The sequence below is a fragment of the Podarcis pityusensis genome, assembly GCF_964106645.2.
Source record: "Podarcis pityusensis genome assembly, chromosome: 10".
In the NCBI taxonomy this organism is placed as follows: Eukaryota; Metazoa; Chordata; class Lepidosauria; order Squamata; family Lacertidae; genus Podarcis; species Podarcis pityusensis.
In genome coordinates this window covers 16,959,012-16,981,983 of record NC_138035.1, presented here as the reverse complement: position 1 = coordinate 16,981,983, position 22,972 = coordinate 16,959,012, and the positions used below count along the sequence as shown (strand labels likewise).

General features: G+C 45.5%; 1 protein-coding gene across 1 annotated transcript in view; it reads left to right on the top strand.

Moving 5' to 3' along the window:
• Nucleotides 1-1,048: 1,048 nt before the first annotated feature.
• DERA (deoxyribose-phosphate aldolase) overlaps nucleotides 1,049-22,972 on the top strand; it is a 41,956-nt gene continuing 20,032 nt past the window's right edge. The window contains exons 1-6 of the mRNA XM_081023205.1: nucleotides 1,049-1,167; nucleotides 6,776-6,873; nucleotides 10,204-10,351; nucleotides 13,784-13,879; nucleotides 14,837-14,971; nucleotides 19,362-19,490. Coding sequence (XP_080879331.1) covers nucleotides 1,137-1,167; nucleotides 6,776-6,873; nucleotides 10,204-10,351; nucleotides 13,784-13,879; nucleotides 14,837-14,971; nucleotides 19,362-19,490 — 637 coding nt within the window. The 5' untranslated portion in view covers nucleotides 1,049-1,136. The remainder of the gene's footprint in view (nucleotides 1,168-6,775; nucleotides 6,874-10,203; nucleotides 10,352-13,783; nucleotides 13,880-14,836; nucleotides 14,972-19,361; nucleotides 19,491-22,972) is intronic.

The window sequence follows — 22,972 nt, the reverse complement described above, 5'->3', positions numbered from 1 at the left end:
ACACACACATATATCAAGTGCCAAAGGCCAGGTTAAAGAGGTGCGAATTCAGCATACGTGGTGCCAAACGCACTTCTGCAGAGAGAATCCCCACAATTTAGGGACTGCCACATTTGCAGATTGCCTTGCATACAGAAGGTCCCAAATTCAAGCCCAGGCCGGCATCTCCAGATAGGACTAAGGGGAAGACCTTTGCCTGGAAACCGGTTGTGTGTGTGTGTGGCTGCTGGCAGTCAGTGCATACACGACTGAGAAAGGCGGAGAACCGATGGTTTTGACTCTTATCCAAAGGCAGCTTCCTAGGTTCCCATGGCAAATGAGGGGCATGTGTTCCAGAGTCAAGTCTGCCTGGGATCCGGCTGCAGGGCAAACAGATCCTGCTGCAAACGTCAGATTCAAACAAGCAGTGGGAAACATTGCTTGTTGTTTAGTCGTGTCCGACTCTTTGTGACCCCATGGACCAGAGCATGCCAGGCACTCCTGTCTTCCACTGCCTCCCACAGTTTGGTCAAACTCATGCTGGTAGCTTCGATAACACTGTCCAACCATCTCGTCCTTTGTTGTCCCCTTCTCCTTGTGCCCTCCATCTGTCCCAACATCAGGGTCTTTTCCCAGCAGTCTTCTCATGAGGTGGCCAAAGTATTGGAGCCTCAGCTTCACGATCTGTCTTTCCAGTGAGCACTCAGGGCTGATTTCCTTAAGAATGGAGAGGTTTGATCTTCTTGCAGTCCATGGGACTCTCAAGAGTCTCCTCCAGCACCATAATTCAAAAGCATCAATTCTTCGGCGATCAGCCTTCTTGATGGTCCAGCTCTCACTTCCACACATCACTACTGGGAAAACCATAGCTTTAACTATACGGACCTTTGTCGCCAAGGTGATGTCTCTGCTTTTTAAGATGCTGGGAAACGTTGCACTTGAAAGCAAAACAGCGAAAGATTGAGGCCGGCTTGCAAGCGCAGCAAAACGAAAAGCCTGCTTTGCATTGCCCAATCCAACACTCGGGGCGGACTTTGCAAAGACTCTTTTGCACGGGGGGGGGGGGGGGAGGCGGGTTGAGGCAGCAGGAAGAGGAGGAGGAAACGCAGAGCAGGAAGTGCGGGAAGCTTGGAAGGAGAGGCGGGTTTGCCACGATCATGGCTGCTAGGAACCAGGGCACGGCGCTAGGTAAGGCTGGCTCGGTTGCTGCCGAGCGGGAGGGCGCAGGCAGGCGCCAGGGTCGTTGCAAGCCTCGCGCGTGCTTACTCACAAGCAATCCCAGCTGTGCCCGTTTAGACGCAAGCCCTGCTCAATTCAGCGTGGCTTACTTCCAGGTCAATGGGGGGCTGGGATTGCAGGAGAAGCCCCACTGGGTTAGGGACATTCTGTGCCTGATTAAGGATACGCATCGGTGCTGTCAGGGGGCGCATTCATTAGGGGTGACCCCTCCCCAGATGCAACAGGACTGGCTTATTTTTTTGGGGGGGGGGTGTCCCACTTTTCAACTGGCTTGGCAAGACCCCGCATTCCGGAATCCAAAAATATTTTAAGTATTCCACTGTCTACATACAGTATCCAACAGTGCAATTTTCTGTATATGTCCTTAAATTCTGCTAATAAGATTTGCTATCCAGTGAGAGCATGCTGTGCAATCCTAATCACTAGCATATTAAGTATTATTATTATTATTATTATTATTTATTAGTATCCTGTCCTTCCTCAGAGGGGCAGCTCAAAGCAGCACTCTTTGTCTTATCCTCACAACAGCCAGACAAGGTAGGTCAGGTTGAGAGCTGGCAAATGGCCCAGTAAGCTTTGTTTGAGTGGGGATTTGAACCGTGGTCTCCCAAGTCTTAAGAGCAGCATGCTAACTGCAGATGAGATGTATTTATGGAGAGGCAACACTGCTGAGGTCAGTGGCACTTTCACCTTAGTCAATGTGCTTTATTTACTGCCCAAGCTTGCTGGTGACCCCAGGAAGAAAAGAATTCTGCATTTTGTAATAGTTGGGGGAGAGAAGAGAAACTTTCGTAGCTGCAGCTTGTGAAGGGCGGTTGTGGGAATCCACTTATCTAAACTCCTTCTGCTACGCAGGTATTGTGGAGGTAGCTGCCTTCCTTTTCAGCTTTGGTCATCCTTGGCAAAATTCCTCTTGTTATGAAAGGGTTTAAAGTCCACACCAGGGGAGCAGATCTATCTGAATCGCACGTGGGTTTAGTACATTGGTGGAAATTTGGTGCATGGATCCTCTTGCAAAAACTGCAAGTTGTTATTATTATTATTATTATTATTATTATTATTACATATACAGTGGTACCTCAGGTCAAGTACTTAATTCGTTCTGGAGGTCCGTTCTTAACCTGAAACTGTCCTTAACCTGAAGCACCACTTTAGCTAATGGGGCCTCCTGCTGCTGCCGCGCCGCCGGAGCACAATTTCTGTTCTCATCCTGAAGCAAAGATCTTAACCCAAGGTACTATTTCTGGGTTAGCGGAGTCTGTAACCTGAAGCGTATGTAACCTGAGGTACCTCTGTACATATACACCTTGCCTGTTTCGAGAGACAGTGGCTCTGAGGGTGAAATCAAATTGCCGCATTACCAGCTCCAAAGTGACCTCCTTGGGGTGTGAGGCTGAGCAGTGTGTCTGGAGGTCCTCAGCTGCCAGGACATCAAGAACATGCACCCCACCCTGGGGGCCTTGCTGATGTGGTCCAAAGGAAAGTAGAGCAGCACATCTGGCACCAGCATGCAAGGCATCATCTAATCATTACGGAGGCTGATGCCAAACGTATTGCTCTACTTTCCTCTGGACCACATCAGCTTGGCTGCAGGAGTTGCCAGAAGGAGGCGTACAAGGTGCCGTCCAAACTGTCTTAGGGACTCCGTTCCAGATATCTGTGGGGTTTCACTCCTGAGCCTTTTCATCTGAAGATACTCCACAGGGCAGCAGAGGTTTAGGATCAGAGTTTTCCTTCTCCTAGATGGGCTACCTTCCCGGGTTGATGAGCCGCATTTGCCCCTCACTTCCCTCTACGCAGCTTTTCTCAACCTGTGGGGCCCCAGATGTCGTTGAACTACAACTCCCATCACCCCTGGCTAGCAAGGCCAGAGCTCAGGGATGATGGGAGTTGTAGTCCAGCAACATCTGGGGACCCACAGGTTGAGAAATGCTGTGTCTACAGCATGTGCAGAAAATGCCTTCTTGACCGTTTGACCCACTATTGGTCTCATTTTCTCAATCTGCTGGAGGGGAAGGCCCTAACTCACTGAGGGTTTTAGACCCATCGGCTACCCTCACCTGGTTTAACCAGCCAGTCAAAGCCGTTCTCAGGGTGTGGCCACTGTCACTTGCTGACACTTTCTAGGAGCTCAGTCTACAAAAGGTGAACATATTACACCAGAAGGAACACCCTGCCAGAGCTACTACCACTCCCCTACCACCCCAGACACTTCAAGGGTTTATACAAATAAATAATTATAATAATAATCTCCTATCAGCCCTAGCCAGCATGAGCAGTGGTCACGGGAGTTTTAGTCCAGAAGCATCTTGAGTGCACCAGATTTGGTACGTGTATTTGGTACACCCTGAGTATATAGGGATAGTAAAAGAAGCTTGCAAGTTCAAAGATCGAGTAATGGAAAAGGCAGTAATAGGTTTAGTGCAGGCATAGGCAAACTCTGGCCCTCCAGACGTTTGGGACTACAACTCCCATCATCCCTGACCACTGGTCCTGTTAGCTAGAGATGATGGGAGTTGTAGTCCCAAACATCTGGAGTGCCGGAGTTTGCCTATGCCTGGTTTAATGCCTTGTTATGCACTACAAAGGAATTATAACTCTAATCAGGATACAGTGGTACCTTGGGTTACATACGCTTCAGGTTACATACGCTTCAGGTTACAGACTCTGCTAACCCAGAAATATTACCTCGCATTAAGAACTTTGCTTCAGGATGAGAACAGAAATCGTGCAGTGGTGGTGCGGCAGCAGCTGGAGGCCCCATTAGCTAAAGTGGTGCTTCAGGTTAAGAACAGTTTCAGGTTAAGAACGGACCTCCAGAACGAATTAAGTACTTAACCCGAGGTACCACTGTATATGTATTTGAAAAACAACGTCCCAAAAATGTAGAGATTGCAAGGCAAAACCATCACATATATAGGTTAGCAATCCAGGCTCACTCAGGTAAGCTAACGAGTCCTAAGAGCTTTTTAAAAAGGTAACCAAAAAAGCAAACAAAAACTCAATGCATATAAAAAAATCAAAGATCAAATTCTAAGAACGCTCACGACTGCGAATGGAACAGAAAGTCACCATTCATCTACAATTGCAAAATATCACCGAAGAACTGTCTGAGGGTAGAAATCCAGCCCTAGATTTTGGGGGTCCTCCAAAGACAAAGTGTGTTGGGGCCACAACTGAGGAGGCCCTGTGAATAAATCCTGAGTATTGTAGGGAACATGATAAGCTCTCTTACACCAGATCAGATGAGTTGACCCTCCAGCCCATTATTGTCTACTTTGACTGGCAGGAGCCACAGGATTAGGGGTGAGCCCATTTCCTATTATCTGCTACCTGATCTTTCTAAGTGGAGGTGCTAGGCCAGGGATGGGGACCTCTGACTTCCAGGTGGTGTTGAACTCCAACTCCCACGATCCCTGTCTACTGGGCCATGCTGACTGGCGCTAATGGGAGTTGGCGTCCAACATCTTTTTAAGGCTGTCAGTGTGCCCTAGATGTCTAAAATGGGTATCTCTGGATGCTTGTAGAAATCTCGCCTCTACCAAGACAGGCCTTGGATCCCCCTTGCTCAGTAGTGTAACTTAAAGTCATCCGTTCTACCCTCCGGAGCAGGAGAAAACAAGCTGGCTCCATCTTCCATGTGTCAGCCCTTGAGATCTGTGAAGACGGCTATCATCTCTCCTCTCATGAAGTATAGCACTTCATTGCCAGCCATTTGGGCAGATATTCCACTACCCGCCGCTTCGTGGGTTGGCACCGTTTTATACCAATTAAAGAGAATTCGCCTGTACTCTGTAGCCATCCAGTTCAAAGCTATCTTATTAACGTCCTTTTCTCTTTGGCGCAACACCAGCTATGCTGCCGTACCCTGAGGCATAATGGGCCAAGCTGCCTACAGTCACAGGCCCTCAAGTTTAAAAAGAAAAGAAAAAAAGAAAGATTGACTCTCCTATGAAACTTCTAAATACAGTTTTGAAGATTGTTTTCCCCCCACTCTCTCTTCTTTTTTGGACACGTCTTCAGAGGGAGTAAAACATTCTCTCTTTTTTTCCAGAGGAGGATTAAAAGAAAGTTGGCTAATTAGCTGTAGTTTAACTGCTTTAATTACTTTTATCCCTGAAGCCCCATGAATATTTAGATGGAGCAGATGACATATAAAAAATGGTACTATTCACGCTCCATGTTTAATGAATATCTAAGCTGCTTCCCTGCTCCTCCTTTGGCAGGTACTTGAGATGATTCACACATAATTCCCCCCTCCCCAATATATCCAGATTTCTGACCTGCATTTGCCTGGAAAGCTGGACTCTGAAACAGCAGTTTCTAACGGAGGGTTGCACATCTTTCCCAGGCCTTGTATACCTGAAATGCATATTTTTTTAGGAGCCACTCTTTTCTATTGAGTGAATTATTTTTTTTTAAAAAAATAGGTTTTAATACTCTATTTTTAAATTGATGTGAGCTGTCCTGGGACCTTACGGTGAACGGCAAGTAAGAAATCTAATTAATAATAACATGTGCTTCTCCTGCTTACCTAGGAATAATCTGTGTATAGTATACGGGGGGGGGGGGACGCGGGTGGCGCTGTGGGTTAAATCATAGAGCCTAGGACTTGCTGATCAGAAGGTCGGCGGTTCGAATCCCCGCGACGGGGTGAGCTCCTGTTGCTCGGTCCCTGCTCCTGCCAACCTAGCAGTTCGAAAGCACGTCAAAGTGCAAGTAGATAAATAGGTACCACTCTGGCGGGAAGGTAAACGGCGTTTCCGTGCGCTGCTCTGGTTCGTCAGAAGCGGCTTAGTCATGCTGGCCGCATGACTCGGAAGCTGTACGCCAATAAAGTGAGATGAGCACCGCAACACCAGCGTCGGCCACGACTGGACCTAGTGGTCAGGGTTCTCTTTACCTTTTTTACTATGGGGGGGGGGGCTTTATTTGTGAAGCAATTCTCAAAAGAGGGCATAGGTCCCCAACTTTTCCAGTCCCCGGGTGACACATTTTGAAATCTGAGAAACTGGCATGGACATCACACTGCAAAACGGCTCGGGGATTGAAATTGTGGTTTTCTTCCTTGCAGAATTTAATTCTGATTAAACTTGCATGTGGATAAGAAAGGCTACTGAATTTGGGTGATGTGTGCAAAAGTGGCCAGAGTGGCTGGGGCAACTCAATTAGATGGGCAGCGTACAAATGATGAGGATAACCATCATCATCATCACCATCATTGCAAAGTTTCGCCTTTCATCCTTTGCAGTTTGGGGAAAGTTCTTGTGCATGGATCTGTCCACCCTGCCAGCTGCTGCCCAGGGTAAAAAGGGGGGGGGGGGACAGGACCCCAAACAATCCTAAATATAATTTCAAAAGGAAAAAATAAAGAGTGGGGCAAAGGGCCTTAATAGCAGATCTGGGGGTGCCATGTTGCTTATTGATTTGGTTTGGTTTAGTTTTTACGTCTTTGTTCTGCTTTATTATTTGGGTTACATAGATGCGATGCAATAAGAATACATTCAAAATAATAATAATAAATGTACTAAACGGAACTAGGCACTTTTCCTCACAGACCTCAGCTGGCTTGCGAGAGTCCGAGTGAACCAGCCGGCGGTCCTGAGGCGGGCAGCTCAAATTCAGACACAGCGGGCTGTGAAAAAGAATTGGCAGGTAAGTGGCTCCCAGGAGAGGGTCGTGTCTGAGGGGGAGGGAACATGCTTTGCGTGTCAAAGGTCTCGAGGGTGATCCCTGGAATCTCCAGGTAGGAGCTGGGAGAATCCCCTGCTTGAAGCTCTGGCTGCCGGTCAGTGTAGGCAGTGGGCCAGTGATCTGACTCTGTATCAGGCAACGTCCTTTTGCTCCTTGAGTATTCTGCTCTCGTGTTCCACAGACACCTGTTATACCTCCATGGGCTTTAATACATTCATACCTTGGAAGTTGAACGGAATCCGTTCCGGAAGTCCGTTCGGCTTCCAAAACGTTCAGAAACCAAAGCGCGGCTTCTGATTGGAAGCTCCTGCAGCCAATCGGAAGCCCTGTCGGACGTTCGGGTTCCAAAGAACATTCGCAAACCGGAACACTCACTTCTGGGTTTGCGGCGCTCGGGAGCCAAAACGTCCGAGAAGCAAGGCGTTCGGGATCCAAGGTACGACTCTACTGAATTTTGTTCCAGTTGCCTATAGGCATAAAAGATGGTGCTTGCCTTTTTTAATAATTCATTTTTGAGGACCATGGTAATGAGGCTGGTAAAAAGATTCTTTTCCAACAGCAAGTTTTTGTGTACATGTGTGGTGGGTGCTGAGGCACCTCAGAGAGGGGCAAAACCATAAATAAGCTTTAAATATGCTGATTCCTGAGCGGGTAGGAGTGTGCATTTTCTAAGCCACCTCTTGGACAATTCTTTTATTATTATCAGTGTATTTTTTTTGTTTAAGAAATGTTTCGGGGTACTCTCATTTTGACTCAAGAAAAATCACCATTTTATAGTTCAGATCGGGAAATATAAGTACAGGAAATGGACAAAAGTACAAAGATTCGCAAAATGTTTAGGGGTCTGCATCCCCTCAGAAAAAAGCACTGATGATGATGATGATACTTGGAAACTCCTGGTCAGCCCTGGAGGCCTGGCAACCTTAACTGGGGCTGGTGGGACTTCAAGTTCAAAACTTACTGAGCTTATTTTTGCAGACCCTGAATTATTTTGGTTGCCTCCTCTGCACACATTCCAGCTTGTCAACATCCTTCTTAAATTGTGTTGCCCATACCTGCACACATTATTCCAGGTGTGGTCTGACCAGGGCAGAATAGAGAGGTGCTATTACTTCTTTTGGTCTGGACACTAGACTTCTGTTGCAGCCTTTAGAATGTTGGACGTTCCCTTTTCATCATTGGTTGATATTCTGTGTGGTTTTCATGGGTTTTACGTATTTGTTTTTACCAAAATAAAGAAAAATTACTTAAATGAAACATCCACATTAGAGCAATGACTTTATATTACTGACTGAAATATCACAAAATCCTGTTTGGTTGCTCAACTAAAGGCATTGCCCTAATATGGATATTTGAATGTCTCTGCTTAAAAACTGATAATAGTGGGTTTTAATGTCAGCTTGGATTAGACTGACATATTTCTTTGAAATATCGTGAGTGTTGGCGAAGGTTTGGCTATGGAATTTGTAGTCAGACTCTCATAGCTCGGCCTCTTCTGTAAAAATAGCTTCTCGGTTAAACAACAACCAAAAAAAAAAGCCCCCCTACAAGTTCACACCAATTCTTGGAACCGTTTTTGCTACATCTGTCTTCACAACTCGTTTTTCAACTGCGGAGGCCAGAATCTCTTTCCTGGGAGCTGATTATACATTCAATTTTCATTCCATTTATTTTAACTGGAATAGGAATTCCAACAACAATAAAAGTGCGCTTGGTCTCTTTTCTACACGTACAGAAAGCAAAACAAAGTGCTTCAGAGCAAAAAGAAATCCTTTGTATCTACCCCTGCTTTCTCCATGAGATAGGGAATCTAAATGATTCTCAAGGAGAGCTTGATTCATAACATCTGTTCTCAATACAGCACAGTCTGTTTTTCAGCACTTTACACTGGGGTGCAAAAAGATCTGGGGATGTTCTAGGAGGGTCTAGAAAGAGAAGCAAAGGGTGCTAAAACAGCTAAGTGCCACATTTCAAAACAGTTGGGGCCAGACCTAGAGCAATAGTCAGCCATGCAGTTCCATTAGCGTGAGGACTTATGGCTGTGCAGTGGAACTTTCTCCTCTATGTGCCCTGTAAATCTCTTCCGGATTTCCCCACAAACCTCTGGAGCAGATCTGGGGAGGCCATGAGGGGTTTGTGAGGAGGCGAGGTTCCACTAACCAAATAGGAAAAAGCAACAACCAATACCATTGTTGAGTAAGCAGTTAATGTTTCAGTCTTGTGCTTTTCAGAAGCAACAGCCCCAAGACTCTGAACTGGGGTTCCCAGGGCAAGGCTTGGCAGGTTGCATTCCTCCGTGAAGTTTGGGAAGCTTAGTAAAGTCTGCCTGAAGTGAGCTGATTTCTTGATTTCACAGTCCTTTTTTAAAAAACCAAAACAAACAAAAGCAAGATTTGATTTTGATGGCCGATGAATTTTGGATGGAAACGAATTCTTCTAGCGTTTCAGTGGTACCTCGGTTTTTGAACGTAATCTGTCCCAGAAGACCATCCCAGTTCCAAAACGTTCAAAAACCGAAAACTCAGTACGGAAGCCTCTGTACAGAAAACTCAATACGGAAGCCGCATGGCATGTTCGACTTCCGAGGCGCATTCAGAAACCAAAGCATTTAAAACATATTTGAAGATGGCTATCACATTACCTCTCAGTATTCCTTTCTCTAGGTTATAATACTTTAAATACTTTAAATGCAAGGCAATGGGTCCAGTGCAATCTGGACAAATTTATGCCCTTCTAATTCCCATACACATCAGAGGGAACAGCCTTAGGGGTGTGTGGGTGACCTTTCCATTGTAATCAGGGAGATTTTAAATTGCCTAACTTTAGATGGGTCATACCTGGTTTTTTGTTTCCTTTTAAATACATTTATTTCCTTCTCTCCCCAGTATGCATGAAACGTGCCAGTTGAAAGATGCAGTGGGCAAAATATTGTCTGCTTAATCACCCTGATCCCACAGCTGTTTAAATTAAATCACGAGCTACAGGAAGGAGGGGGAATAGGATCTGGACCGGTGAGAAGGATCCCTATTGAAAGCAGGGTTTGGTCAGCTGTGGTTGGGAGCATTTTCAGCAAACTGGTTTTGTTTAAAAATCACCAGAAGCTTCTGATCTTCTTCTGGCACAGAAAATAGATGAGAGGAGGAAAAGTGAGAGTCTGTGGTTCATTGTAGCTTGTTTATGTACCAGCGCTCTTATCTGTCCTGGCCTCTGAAGTACCAGGTGTTCTCTAGGCATGCAGCTATATGATAAGGCCTTTTCTTAATATATATGTATATTTCTATATGATAAAAGGCAGCTTGGCACCTGAGGGCCGTCACCTGCATTGACCTCACCACCCTTTCGGGCGATGACACCCCTTCCAACGTCTGCAGGTTGTGCTACAAAGCCAAGCATCCCATCCGAGGGGATCTGTTGCAAGCTATGAGCGTGGACGGCAAAGGTAAGTCTTTCTGTGCAAAGCAGGAACAGAACCTTGGTTCTGTTAAGGTCATGCTGACCTTTAAAGCCCTAAATAGCCTCAAAGGCCCAGTATACCTGAAGGAGCTTCTCCACCCCCATCGTTCAGCCCGGACACTGAGGTCCAGCTCCGAGGGCCTTCTGGCTACGATAAGCCAAGTTACAGGGAACCAGGCAGAGGGCCTCCTCAGTAGTGGCACCCACCCTGTGGAACGCCCTCCCACCAGATGTCAAAGAGAAAAGTAACTACTGTACAGTGGTACCTCAGGTTAAGAACTTAATTCATTCCGGAGGTCCATTCTTAACCTGAAACTGTTCTTAACCTGAAGCACCACTTTAGCTAATGGGGCTTCCTGCTGCCGCCGCGCCGCCGCTGCACGATTTCTGTTCTCATCCTGAAGCAAAGTTCTTAACCCGAGGTAATATTTCTGGGTTAGCAGAGTGTGTAACCTGAAGCGTCTGTAACCTGAGGTACCACTGTACCAAACTTTTAGAAGACGTCTGAAGGCAGCCCTGTTTAGGGAAGCTTTTAATGTTTAATATTGTATTTTAGTGTTCTGTTGGAAGCCGCCCAGAGTGGCTGGGGAAACCCAGCCAGATGGGTGGGGTATAAATAATAAATTATTATTATTATTATGTGTATCTGGAAAAGATACATGGGCTGTTTGTGTGCCAACTCCCTCGGATCGATCCTCTGGTACATGCTGGTTTCTGCTGAACGGTTAGTCCCGCTCAGAAGGACAATCTGGATTCCAGGGCTTCAGCTGAAGAAGTGAGAACTGCAACGAAATGTTGCAGTGTTTAGCGCTCCTGTTGAGGGTGCTAACCTCTTTTAGAATTCTCCATTGCATTTCCTCTCCCTTTCTGGTTTTTCCATTCCCCTCCCACCACTCCAATAGCCTTAACCATTCTTTGGCCACAGAGCATGCAAGCGCTCACAGTTCTGTTTCTGGAGTTCCCTTCCACTTCAAAGTCCCCCCCACCCCTTGTACTTCTGCAGACATTCCCCCACTCCTGCTTATACCTCCTTATTTTACTTACTTAAGGTAAAGGTAAAGGGACCCCTGACCATTAGGTCCAGCCGTTTACCTTCCCGCTGGAGTGGTACCTATTTATCTACTTGCACTTTGACGTGCTTTCGAACTGCTAGGTTGGCAGGAGCAGGGACTGAGCAATGGGAGCTCACCCCGTCGTGGGGATTCGAACCGCCGACCTTCTAATTGGCAAGTCCTAGGCTCTGTGGTTTAACCCACAGCGCCACCCGCGTCCCATTTTACTTACTTATATTTGTACAAACATTTATATATGGCCCACTTGTATAAATCATCAAGGTGGTACGTACAATTCCAATGAAGCACGGAAGCATACTGTCATAAAAATGATTTGCAGTGGGGGTTAATTAAAGAACGGAATAGGCTTTTCGGCATAAAAAAATATATTTGAGAGGCGCCTGAAAGTTAGCAGTGAGGATGCCTGGCAAATCTCTGCTGGAAGAGCTATACTAAATGCCCAACTTCAGGTTGAAGACCGTCATGTTTCTGAGATATGAGGGGGAAACTAGCAGGGTTCTCTTGTTTGGTAATAATAATGATTTATTACTTATTCCCTGTCCATCTCATTGGGTTGCACCAGCCATTCTGGGGGGCGGGTATGATCTCTCTGTTTAAGCTGGGATGTAAGGTCCTGGACTGTCCTCTTTTTTTATAATTTTTTTAATTCATTTTTCTTTTTCATTCATTACATACACCTCAAATTCTTAACATTTACTATATATTCCTCCCTCCCTCCCCTCCAAGACTCCCCCCAGCTTCCGCTTCTGGTTTGTTTCTATTTTCACCCATTTTGCTATCTCTTGACAAAAAAAGTTATTAATAACATAACATCAAACCTAAAAAAAAAGAGTAAAATTAAATGCACCATCATATTTCACTATCTTCTAAACATTTTCTGATGCTGATAATGTGAATGTTTATTTAAATCCTGCCATCAAGTCTATTGACTTTCTTTGTTTCTGCGAATATAATATGAATGGTTCCCAATCTTTTTCAGAGTCTCTGTTGTCTTTTTCTCTTAGTCTATCTGTCATTTTTGCCAGTTCTGCATAGTTCATCAACTTCTCTTGCCATTGTTCTTTAGCTGGTATTTCTCCAATTTTGTGCAATCAACATCCGAAAATTTGCCCCCTTTTTGGTGCATTGTTATATTTGCTAACATTTCGTTATGAAATTTTCCTCGTGGTGGTTGGTTTTGAGACGCATTCTGGTTTTTATTTGTTGTAAACCGCTTTGTGAGTGACTGTTTTCACGGGAAAGTGGCATAAATATGACCCGTAGATCTCCTGTTGCCCTGATCATGGAATGAGTAAGCCCGATAATCTTCAAGCACCCTCCCTGCCTCCCATCATCACCCATTTATAAGGTTTTGGTGTGTAGTGGGGCGTGTGTCTGCCTGCCTTTTCGAGGCACCTGCTTTTTCTGCAAAAGGTCCCACATTCAGTCTCCTGCTAAACAAATCTCCGTCAGAGACAATAAAATAGCTAGGTGGCAGTATAAGGCAGGTTCTTCAGCTCTGTTGCCTTGCTTTTTCAGTGAGTATCTCCCATGCTACAAATAAGGCTATTCACACACTGTATAGTTTTTGTTTTTGTTAAATAAAGGTTCTTCTACAAAATGAAGAATTCTATTTTATTTACAACATTTTTATACCACCCATAAGCAAAAGGTTTTCTGGGAGGTCTACAGATTCGCAGCAGAGGCACACAAAATATGGCTCGGGACATTCTTTTTTAAAAAAAACAGCATCAGAGTAAAAAGCAAAAACCCGCGAAAGAGAACTTCTATAAGTTCTAAAGGGGGATCTTTGTCTCCAGTTGTGACCTGACTTCATACTGGCAAATAAAGCTAGTATTACAAAAACGCAGTAGCTGTCAGGTGTGTTGCGGGGATACGAAACTCTGGAACTTCTCAATGCTCAAGAGAAGCGGGAAGTACATAATAAGATGTGGCTTTGTTCTGCATCCATTATCAGAGGCGTCGTGCCCCCAAATGCCAGTTTTTGGGACTCAGAAGTGGATAGAGGGCTGATGGCCACTGTGGGAATAGGATGCTGGACTAGATGGGCCTTTGGCCTGAACCAGCAGAACACAGTTCTTACGTTCTTAATATATCCAATATCTAAGTTCTCAACACTGAGTTCTTGCTTTGGGGAATGGGAGAGATGGGCCCTTGGGGTCACTGTTTGTGAAACAGGAAAGCAAAATGATGCCCCTCCATGGAAATTATATATAGAAAATCTACGCATTTGGCAATTTGCTGCCCTCTGATGGTGGAGAGGGGCCTTGCCCTGCCTTGTGGCAAGGCTGGCCCTGAAAGTGAGTCGGAAACTAAAGTGGACCATATTCTCGATCTGTTTGCAGGCATTACTACTGCTGCCATTTGCGTCTATCCAGCAAGAGTCGCTGATGCAGTGAAAGCACTGAAGGCTGCTGGCTGTGACATCCCAGTAGCTTCAGGTAAACTTTCCTCCTGTGCTTATGTGGATCCTGACTTGACTGCATACATTCCCATTATGCGGCCCTTGGAGGATTACGAGGGATGAATGTGGCCCCCGGGCCAAAGAAGATTAGTCACCCCTGGTATAGGGGCTGCGGCAACAACGTGTTCCACTGTTTGGGGTTTTTGTTGTTGTTGTGGGGACTGTTGCTGCTTTTGCTTTTTGTGTTTTAATTTAGATTTTGTTGTGAAATTTACGTGGAAATTGGTCAGTTTGGTTTTGTATTTTTTAATAGTTTGTTTATCGTTTATGACTACTTTTGTTATGTTGTAGTTATGTGGGGTTTTTTATCTAGTAAGCCACCTTGAGCATGGTTTGAGCTGTGGAAAAGTGGCATACAAATAAGATTATGTATGCATGTGATGCAGTGCTGATCATAGCTGTCAACTTTTCCCTTTTCTTGCGAGGAATCCTATTCAGAATACGGGAATTTTCCTTAAAAAAAGGGAAACGTTGACAGCTATGACACTGCTGATGAAAGTTAATTTGCTTGTTGCAGCTCTGCTTTCCGCCTTCCCTGTTTATATTGCAATTACATGAGGGCAGAATGCTTGAAAATCATTGATGTGTGAATCAGGGATTGCCAGGTCCCATCAAACCCAGCCTGCGCAACCCAACAGCAAGGAATTATGGGAGTTGTAGTCCATCAGACCTGAAGGGCACCATGATGGCCTCTTCTGTTTTAGAGTCTCATGTGTGGTGCTAGTTTAACCTCTTACTTTCACACTTCCTCCTTTTGTTGAGGAAAAAGAAAGACTGGAAATTTGGGAGGGATTGTGGATGATTGGATTGTGGGAAGTACCTGACTGTGGTGAACAAGTTCTATAGATTTGGCAGGCTAATGCCTGTTGCCCCCCTGCTATCTCTCTGCTCGCACCAAGACTAATAACTTGCACTGTGTGTGTTTTTCTCTTAGTGGCAACTGGATTTCCAGCAGGACAGACGGCTCTGAAAACCCGCTTGGAGGAGATCTGCCTCGCCGTGGAAGATGGCGCCAGAGAGATAGACATCGTCATTAACAGAACTTTAGTCCTGACAGGCCAGTGGGAAGGTGAGCATTAAGGGAGTCCTGACAGAAAAATGGTTGCAGGAACATCAGGAGAGCCCTGCTGGGTGCGACCAAAAGGCCTGTCTGGTCCAGCGTCCTGATCTGACATTGGCCAACTGGTTGCCCAGGAAATGTACACAATAGCACGTGCCCATGGTGACCCCCAGCAACTGGTATTTATTTAGAGGCATATGCAGTACTGCCTCTGATACTGGAGATAATATAGCCATCATGACCCGTGGATATCCTCCATGAATCTGTCTGATCTCCTTTGAAAGCCATCCAAAATGGCAGCCATCACTACATCTTAAGGTAGCAAATGCCACAATTTAACAATGCAGCAAATGAAAAACTGCTTCCTTTTGACAGTCCTGAATCTCCGGTCTTCCAGCTTCCTTGGGTTACCTCAGGCTCTGGATATTATGAGCCAAAAATTACCCAATGTTGTTTAACTATTTGTATTTCAACTTTTTTATAGTTGAGCACAACTGATAATAATAATAACAGTCGTAATCATAATAATTTTATTATTTGTACCATGCCAGCACTTCGATTTGAGCCCAGAAGCTAATCAGCACAGGTCTTTTCCCTGATTCTTTTCCCTGGCTATGTGGGGTTTGAACCTGAGAGCCTTTGTTCTCTTTTTGCACAATTTGCCGCCGCCTGCCTGGTGATGGCGGGGGAAGCCCGTTACCCCAATGCATTTGTCGCTGACAACGATCAGGCCCGTGTATCGGCAAGATTTCCTTTTCTTTTTCACAAAGCTTTCCTTCCGCAAAGGAATATTGTGAAAAATAAATTTTCTCCCGCTTTTGTCTTAACTTCATGTGAAATGGGGAGGGGAAAGGAAACTAACATGGGTGCCAGCGCTCTAATTATTTCCAAACAGAATTGTTAAAAAGAACTCGAGGGGTTGTTGGCCTAGCGTTACTTTTAAAAAAGGAAAGAAAGAAGAAAAGTGTGTTTGGTTCCTGACAACAAAATCTCTGTGTTTTCTAATTGGTGTTCGCAGAATCTCAGTGCATCCTCAGTACCGTTTAGATTGCTGTTGCGAGTTGTCTCCCTGGAATGCTATTAATTAGCAAGCTTTTTAATACAGTAGGAGAAGGCATTTCTCTGTAATTGGTTTTCTCTTAATGTACCTTGAATGGTTTGCCTTTAAATGCTGACAGTGCTCCAGTAACTAAGCTCTGTGTTTGTACAATTAGCATCCTTCCATTACAATGCAACATTTCTTTAGCTGGAGGATGTGGTGCTAAAGGCCTCTTTTACCAAGTAGCTTTGTCGTAGACAATGTTCTGTTGAACTCACACAGGCTATTTTTTTTATTTCCACCCTCCCTTCCTCCGGGGAGCTCAAGGGACGAGTGCACACAGTTATCTCCCCGACCTGCACCATTTTATCGTTGTGGGGTAGGTTAGACTGAGAAGTAGCAGCTCATCTGAGGTCACCCAGTCAGCTTCAAGGCCTGGCAACTCCTAGTCCAATGCTCTAACTACTATACCATGCAGATTTGACATTGGCCGTGTGTTGCACATCATGATAAGCTAGGGTTTCTCTTCTGGTATCTTTGGACAAGTGGTGTGCTGGTGCAAGTGCCCCCATTGCTCTCACTGTGTGCTCCTCCTCTGGCACAAGTGAGAAAGCCCTGCTGCTGTTAAGCTTGGCTTCATATAGTGCCCAAACCCGGGACCGTGGCCTGTTTCTCCTTAAGAAGCTCACCTTCAAAGGCTGACGCCAAGCTGTGTTTTAAAGCTGGCAAATGATCCTGGCTTGTTACCAGGATCCTGGACTGCTGATGTAATGGGACACCAAGCTTAAGTTGTGGTTTCATAGGTTGTTTGCCCCACTTACGCCCAGCCGAGGAGTGAAGCAGGAGCAGTTTTTTAAAACTCATTTCATTTCGAGCATTTGTATCCTGTTCTTCAGGGCTCCCAGAGTGTCTTGTTGTTGTTGTTGTTGTTGTTGTTGTTGTTGTTGTTGTTGTTGTTGTTTAGTCATTTAGTCGTGTCCGACTCTTTGTGACCCCATGGACCAGAGCACGCCAGGCACTCCTGTCTTCCACTGCCTCCCGCAGTTTGGTCAAACTCATGCTGGTAGCTTCGAGAACACTGTCCAACCATCTGGTCCTCTGTCGTCCCCTTCTCCTTGTGCCCTCCATCTTTCCCAACAGCAGAGTCTTTTCCAGGGAGTCTTCTCTTCTCATGAGGTGGCCAAAGTATTGAAGCCTCCGCTTCAGGATCTGTCCTTCCAGTGAGCACTCAGGGCTGATTTCCTTCAGAATGGAGAGGTTTGATCTTCTTGCAGTCCATGGGACTCTCAAGAGTCTCCTCCAGCACCATAATTCAAAAGCATCAATTCTTCGGCGATCAGCCTTCTTTATGGTCCAGCTCTCACTTCCATACATTACTACTGGGAAAACCATAGCTTTCACTGTACGGACCTTTGTTGGCAAGGTGATGTCTCTGCCTTTTAAGATGCCAATATCCTTCTTAAATGTGCTGCCCAGAATTCAACTCACTGTTGACTCATGTGAAGCTTGTGATCTACGTAGACCCCTAGATCCTTTTCATATGAACTACTGGCAAGCCAGGTGTCCCCCATCTTGTATTTGTGCATCCAGTTCTTCCTGCCTAAGTGCAGAACCTTACATGTCTCTCTATTGAAATTATTTTTGTTGGTTGTGGCCCAGTTCTCCAATCTGTTAGGTTATTTTGGGAGAGGCTGCACTCTTCCATATCCAGAGGCTAGATGTTCAAAGCTTGGATCCTAAGATGTGGTGGTAAAAGTGTCGGGCTAGGCCCTTGGATGCCACAGTTCAAATCCCCACTCAGCCACAACGTTTACGGGATGACCTGGGGCCAGTCACCATCTCTCAGCAGACCTACTGCACAGGAGTAGGGTAAAAAGGAGGGAGGGGGGTCGAACCATGTACACCATCTTGAGCTCCTTGGAGAACAGGCGAGATAGATTTGCAATAATAAAGAATTATCACCACTGGGTGACCTTGAGCTACTTCCTGCCTCTCACCTAACCTACTGTGGAGATTAAATGAGGAGGGGAAGAATCACAAACACCACCTTGAGCTCCTTGAGGAAAACACAGGCCAGGCATAGGCAAACTCGGCCCTCCAGATGTTTTGAGACTACAATTCCCATCATCCCTGACCACTGGTCCTGTTAGCTAGGGATGATGGGAGTTGTAGTCCCAAAGCATCTGGAGGGCCGAGTTTGCCTATGCCTGACGTAGGGTGCAGACACAATAAATAAATAAACAGGAAATTCAGAAGAGGAAAACTTCCCGTCCCCTGCTCCCCTGATAACACATCCTACATCGTTCAAGCCACTCTACAGAAGCGATGGTGGCTGCTCCTTAAGCTAACATTTTAGGACTGAAGCCCATGTTCAGAGCTACATCATGTTCTTTGTCCCTTGGTCGTGGTATATTAGTGGGGATGGGGGGAAGTAAATGCAAGAGAGAAAAATTGTGTGTGTTTTTAACATTTTCTTTGCACTAATGGGCAATTGTTAGGGGAAAGGCATCTATCAGAAAGGAGTTCAGTAACTCCAGTGCAAGGACTCAGCTCCTAAACTCAAAGAGCGAGCCGACACAAAGCAGTTGCTTTTATATTCCAATCCATTAGAGAGCACTTAAAATAATTGTTAAAAGACCAGGCTTAGACAAATTATAGTTCAAGTGGCGCGAAGATACTCAACAATAGGTAACAGCAGATTTAACTTAAGGCTTGGCATAATTGGACGTACACTAAAGTACTTAACATTTTCAGCAATTTTTGAAATGTATTAAGAACGTGGAGACTTGTTCCAAACGGCCACCAGCCATCCATGAAGCACGACCCTCAACTTTGCCATGGGCTTTTTAAAAAGCTCTAAAAAGGGGGAAAGGAAAGAAAGGAGAGACTGAGGGTGCTGCTGCTGGGGAGAATCAAGGACGTTTTTCACCCACATTACGAATTTTACGAATACAGAGTGCGTCATAGAATTTCAAAGCAAGTGTGCTGTCTAACAGCAGGAGCAAGAGGCAATTAACACACTCACAGCATTGGGGGGGGGATGGGTATTTACAAATTGCTAGCCAGCCAATAAATAAACAGGGGCTAGTCTCGCTAGGGGTTGGCAGAAGAGGGAATCCAGCTACTTGCTGCCCTTCTGTGTTAAGAACACAAGAAGAGCCTGTTGTTATTGTTGTTATTGGTTTCTATTGATTTATTGGTTGGTTTGTTGCTCGTATAGCTTAGTTGTGTTTTTATATAAGTTGTAAGCCACCCAAAGTGACTGGGGAAACCCAGCAAGATGGTCAGGCTATAAATTTAAAATTATTATTATTATTATTATTATTATTATTAGTAACCAAAAAAATTCCTTTCTGCTAGGTCTCTACGAAGAAATACGTCAGTGTCGTCAGGCCTGTGGAGAAGCTCATATGAAAACTATTTTGGGGACAGGAGAGCTGGGATCGCTTACTAATGTCTACAAAGCAAGTCTTGTAGCCATGATGGCAGGTAACTTCCATTATTTATTATTATTATTATTTAATAAATACAATTGCTAGTTGCTTTTTATCCCCCACCCTGCATCACCTGCACTTTCCTCGGGACTGCGATCTTGCGCAGGTCATTTGACTCACACAGTTTTTGGCCTGGAGTTTTGGCCTTGGAGGGTAAAGGTAAAGGGACCCCTGACCATTAGGTCCAGTCGTGGCCGACTCCGGGGTTGCGGTGCTCATCTTGCTTTATTGGCCGAGGGAGCTGGCGTACAGCTTCCGGGTCATGTAGCCAGCATGACTAAGCCGCTTCTGGCGAACCAGAGCAGCACACGGAAACACCGTTTACCTTTGCGCCAGAGTGGTACCTATTTATCTACGTGCACTTTGACGTGCTTTCGAACTTCTAGGTTGGCAGGAGCAGGGACCGAGCAACGGGAGCTCACCCCATCGTGGGGATTCGAACTGCCAACCTTCTGATCGGCAAGTCCTAGGCTCTGTGGTTTAACCCACAGTGCCACCCGTGTCCTATGTTGGAGGGTATGATATAATAAATGGCTGTTATGACCGACTGTTTTGGGGCAACAAGGCCCACTGCAGCCCAGATTGTGGGAGGCCTTGTGTGGAGAAGAGTGCGCCAAGGCAAGATGAAAGAGAGGCCATATGAAGAGCAGTCAGATCTACTATAGCAGGACTAGGGGACACTGCAGGAATACTTGAACCAAAAAGCTTGAACATCCATGATACCAGGTACCATGGCCCAGTTCCCAGGCAGACCCGATGACGTACCTCTCCACCCTCCCCTTTGACTCCTAAAATAAAGGGTGGTATTCAGCTTAGCTTTACTCAGAGTAGACGTATTAAAATTTATGAGCCTAACTTCATCATGTTCATTAATTTCAGTGGGTTTACTTTGAATAACTCTTGGTTAAACACTACCCATAGATATTCAGGACCCACCCTATTCTCCCAGTTCCTAATTTTTGAAACTAGTTTTAATGTATTTTTATATTGTTATAACCCTCACTCGGACTTTACGGTGAAGGGTAGGGAACAAATTCAGAAAATAACCGTTAAGTGGGCAGTTAGCCCTGCAGAATTAGCAGCCTTTCCTACAGAACTTCTAGAGTGGGGCTGCGGGGTTCTCAAAATCTTTGTTTTGATTTTTCCTTAAATAAAAATAGGTTCTGAAGTTCACCTCTCCTTTCCACCCTGTGTTTTTTGAAATGCAGTTTCACTGCAGTACAGCAGATGGCTCTGCTGTTAACACTATCCCCCCCTCCCTCCTCGGCCCGCATTGTTATAACAGCACCGTGGCAGCTTCCCATTTTTAAATATACACAATAGCTTTCATCAATCTGCGGCTTTGTTAGCGGCTAAGCGTGTTTTTGTTTCCGTTTGAATCGAGTGCAGCGGCCAAACGTATCAGACCACACTGTGAAAGCGGAGCATTTCCTTCTCCTCAGAAATTCTGAGAAACGAGCCCTTGGTTGGAAGCCAGTATGGCGTAATGGTTAGAGTGTTGGAATAGGACCCGGGAGACCAGGGTTCGAATCCCCACTCAGCCATGAAGCTCGCTGGGTGACCTTGGACCTGTCATCATCTCTTAGCATTAACCTACCTCATGGGCTTGTTGGGAGGATTGGAATGGAATGGGGAGGGAGAGAACCACCACCACGAGGTCCTTGGAAGATAAAAGTAGTGTATAAATGCAGTAAATAATAATAATAAGCCAGCACTAATGGAAGGACATTAAAAAGAGGCTGGCTGCTGAACCAGCACCTTGAACAAGGAAAGCCTCTGGTGGAGTTAAAGTCCATCAGGGATCAGCAAACTTTTTCAGCAGGGGGCCGGTCCACTGTCCCTCAGACCTTGTGGGAGGCCGGACTATATTTTTTTTTTGGGGGGGGGGATGAATGAATTCCTATGCCCCACAAATAACCCAGAGATGCATTTTATATAAAAGCACACATTCTACTCATGAAAAACACCAAGCAGGCCCCACAAATAACCCAGAGATTCATTTTAAATAAAAAGACGCATTCTACTCGTGTAAAAACATGCTGATTCCTGGACCGTCCACGGGCCAGATTTAGAAGGCGATTGGGCTGGATCCGGCCCCCGGGCCTTAGTTTGCTTACCCATGCAATAGATCATGCGCTGTGAGAAGAATAACTACTTATTTCTTTTCTGGCTACATCTGCACCATAAATTTAAAGCCCTGTTAAACCGCCTCATGGCTTCTCTCAAAGCATTCTGGGAACTGTATTTTTTAAGGGTCCTGAGAGGTGCCAGGAGACCTTTATTTCTCTCAGAGGGGTAGCATTCCCAGAGTGGTTTAATGATCAAGCCCTCTTCCCGGGAATCATAGAGTTGGAAGGGACCCCAAGAGTCATCGAGTCCAGCCCTCTGCAGTGCAGGAATTTTTTACATGGGGCTCGAACCCACGACCCTTAGGTTAATAATCTCATGCTCTGCTGACTGAGTTGCCCCAGGAACTCTGAGAGTTGTAGCTCTGCGTGTGGAATAGGTAACAACTCTCAGCTCCGTTGACAAACTTCGGTTCCCAGGATGCTTTGGGGGGAAGCCTTAACTGTTTAAAGTGGTATAATAGTGCTTTAGATGTGTGGTACAGATTTTCCCTCTGTCTTGAACCACTCTATTCAGCTTCATTGGAAGTCCTCAGGTTCTAGTAGCACAAGAGAGGATGAAAACCTCTCCCAATCCACTTTAATCAATTCCATGCCTCATTTTTATACGGCCTTGAATAAGGCCTACAGTCCCATGCCAGGCTTCCCAAGTAAGTGAGGTTGGGCTGGGAAGGCTGTTTCGCTGTGGATTGCTGTGCGATTTCCAGGAAGGAGGTCTGTTGTTGTTGTTAACATTTGTATGCCACTCTATGCCCGCAGGTCTCAGGGCAGTTACAAGACGAAACAACAGTATAAAAATAGAAAATACATAACCAAAATAAAAACAACCCAATAACCCCTCCCCACCCCCCAAAAAAATTCCCCACATTTTAAAAGGGCATTAAAAGGATGGTGCTTTGGCAGCAGCTGCTACTGAGGTCCAACTCTCTTTAGAAGGAAAACTCCCGCATCTCTGTATTTAGACACTGGAGCTGAATTTAAAGCACAGTTATATAAAACACTTGAAACCCATTCAGAAAACAAGCGGACAATGCTTGTGGTGAATAGGGAAACCAGCAAGACGGGCAGGGGGAGAGGAAGGTCCAAAACCCTTGAAAAGGTACAATGAAAACCAAAGTCAAATATCACGCAGCCTGCTTTGTGAAGGGAGGAAAAGACTTGCAGAGTTGGCACCTCTGTGTGTGTTTTTTTTATTATTTATAGATGCAGCTTTTGATACAGTATCTGAGCTTTCAGAGCTTCTCTTGTATTGAAAATTGGTTGGGTCAGTGCATGAATTGCGGGCTGATCAGTCCAATGGAAGAGGTCTTGGCTTGTCTCCCCTCCAGAGGTAGTTTTGGGTTCTCTTCCT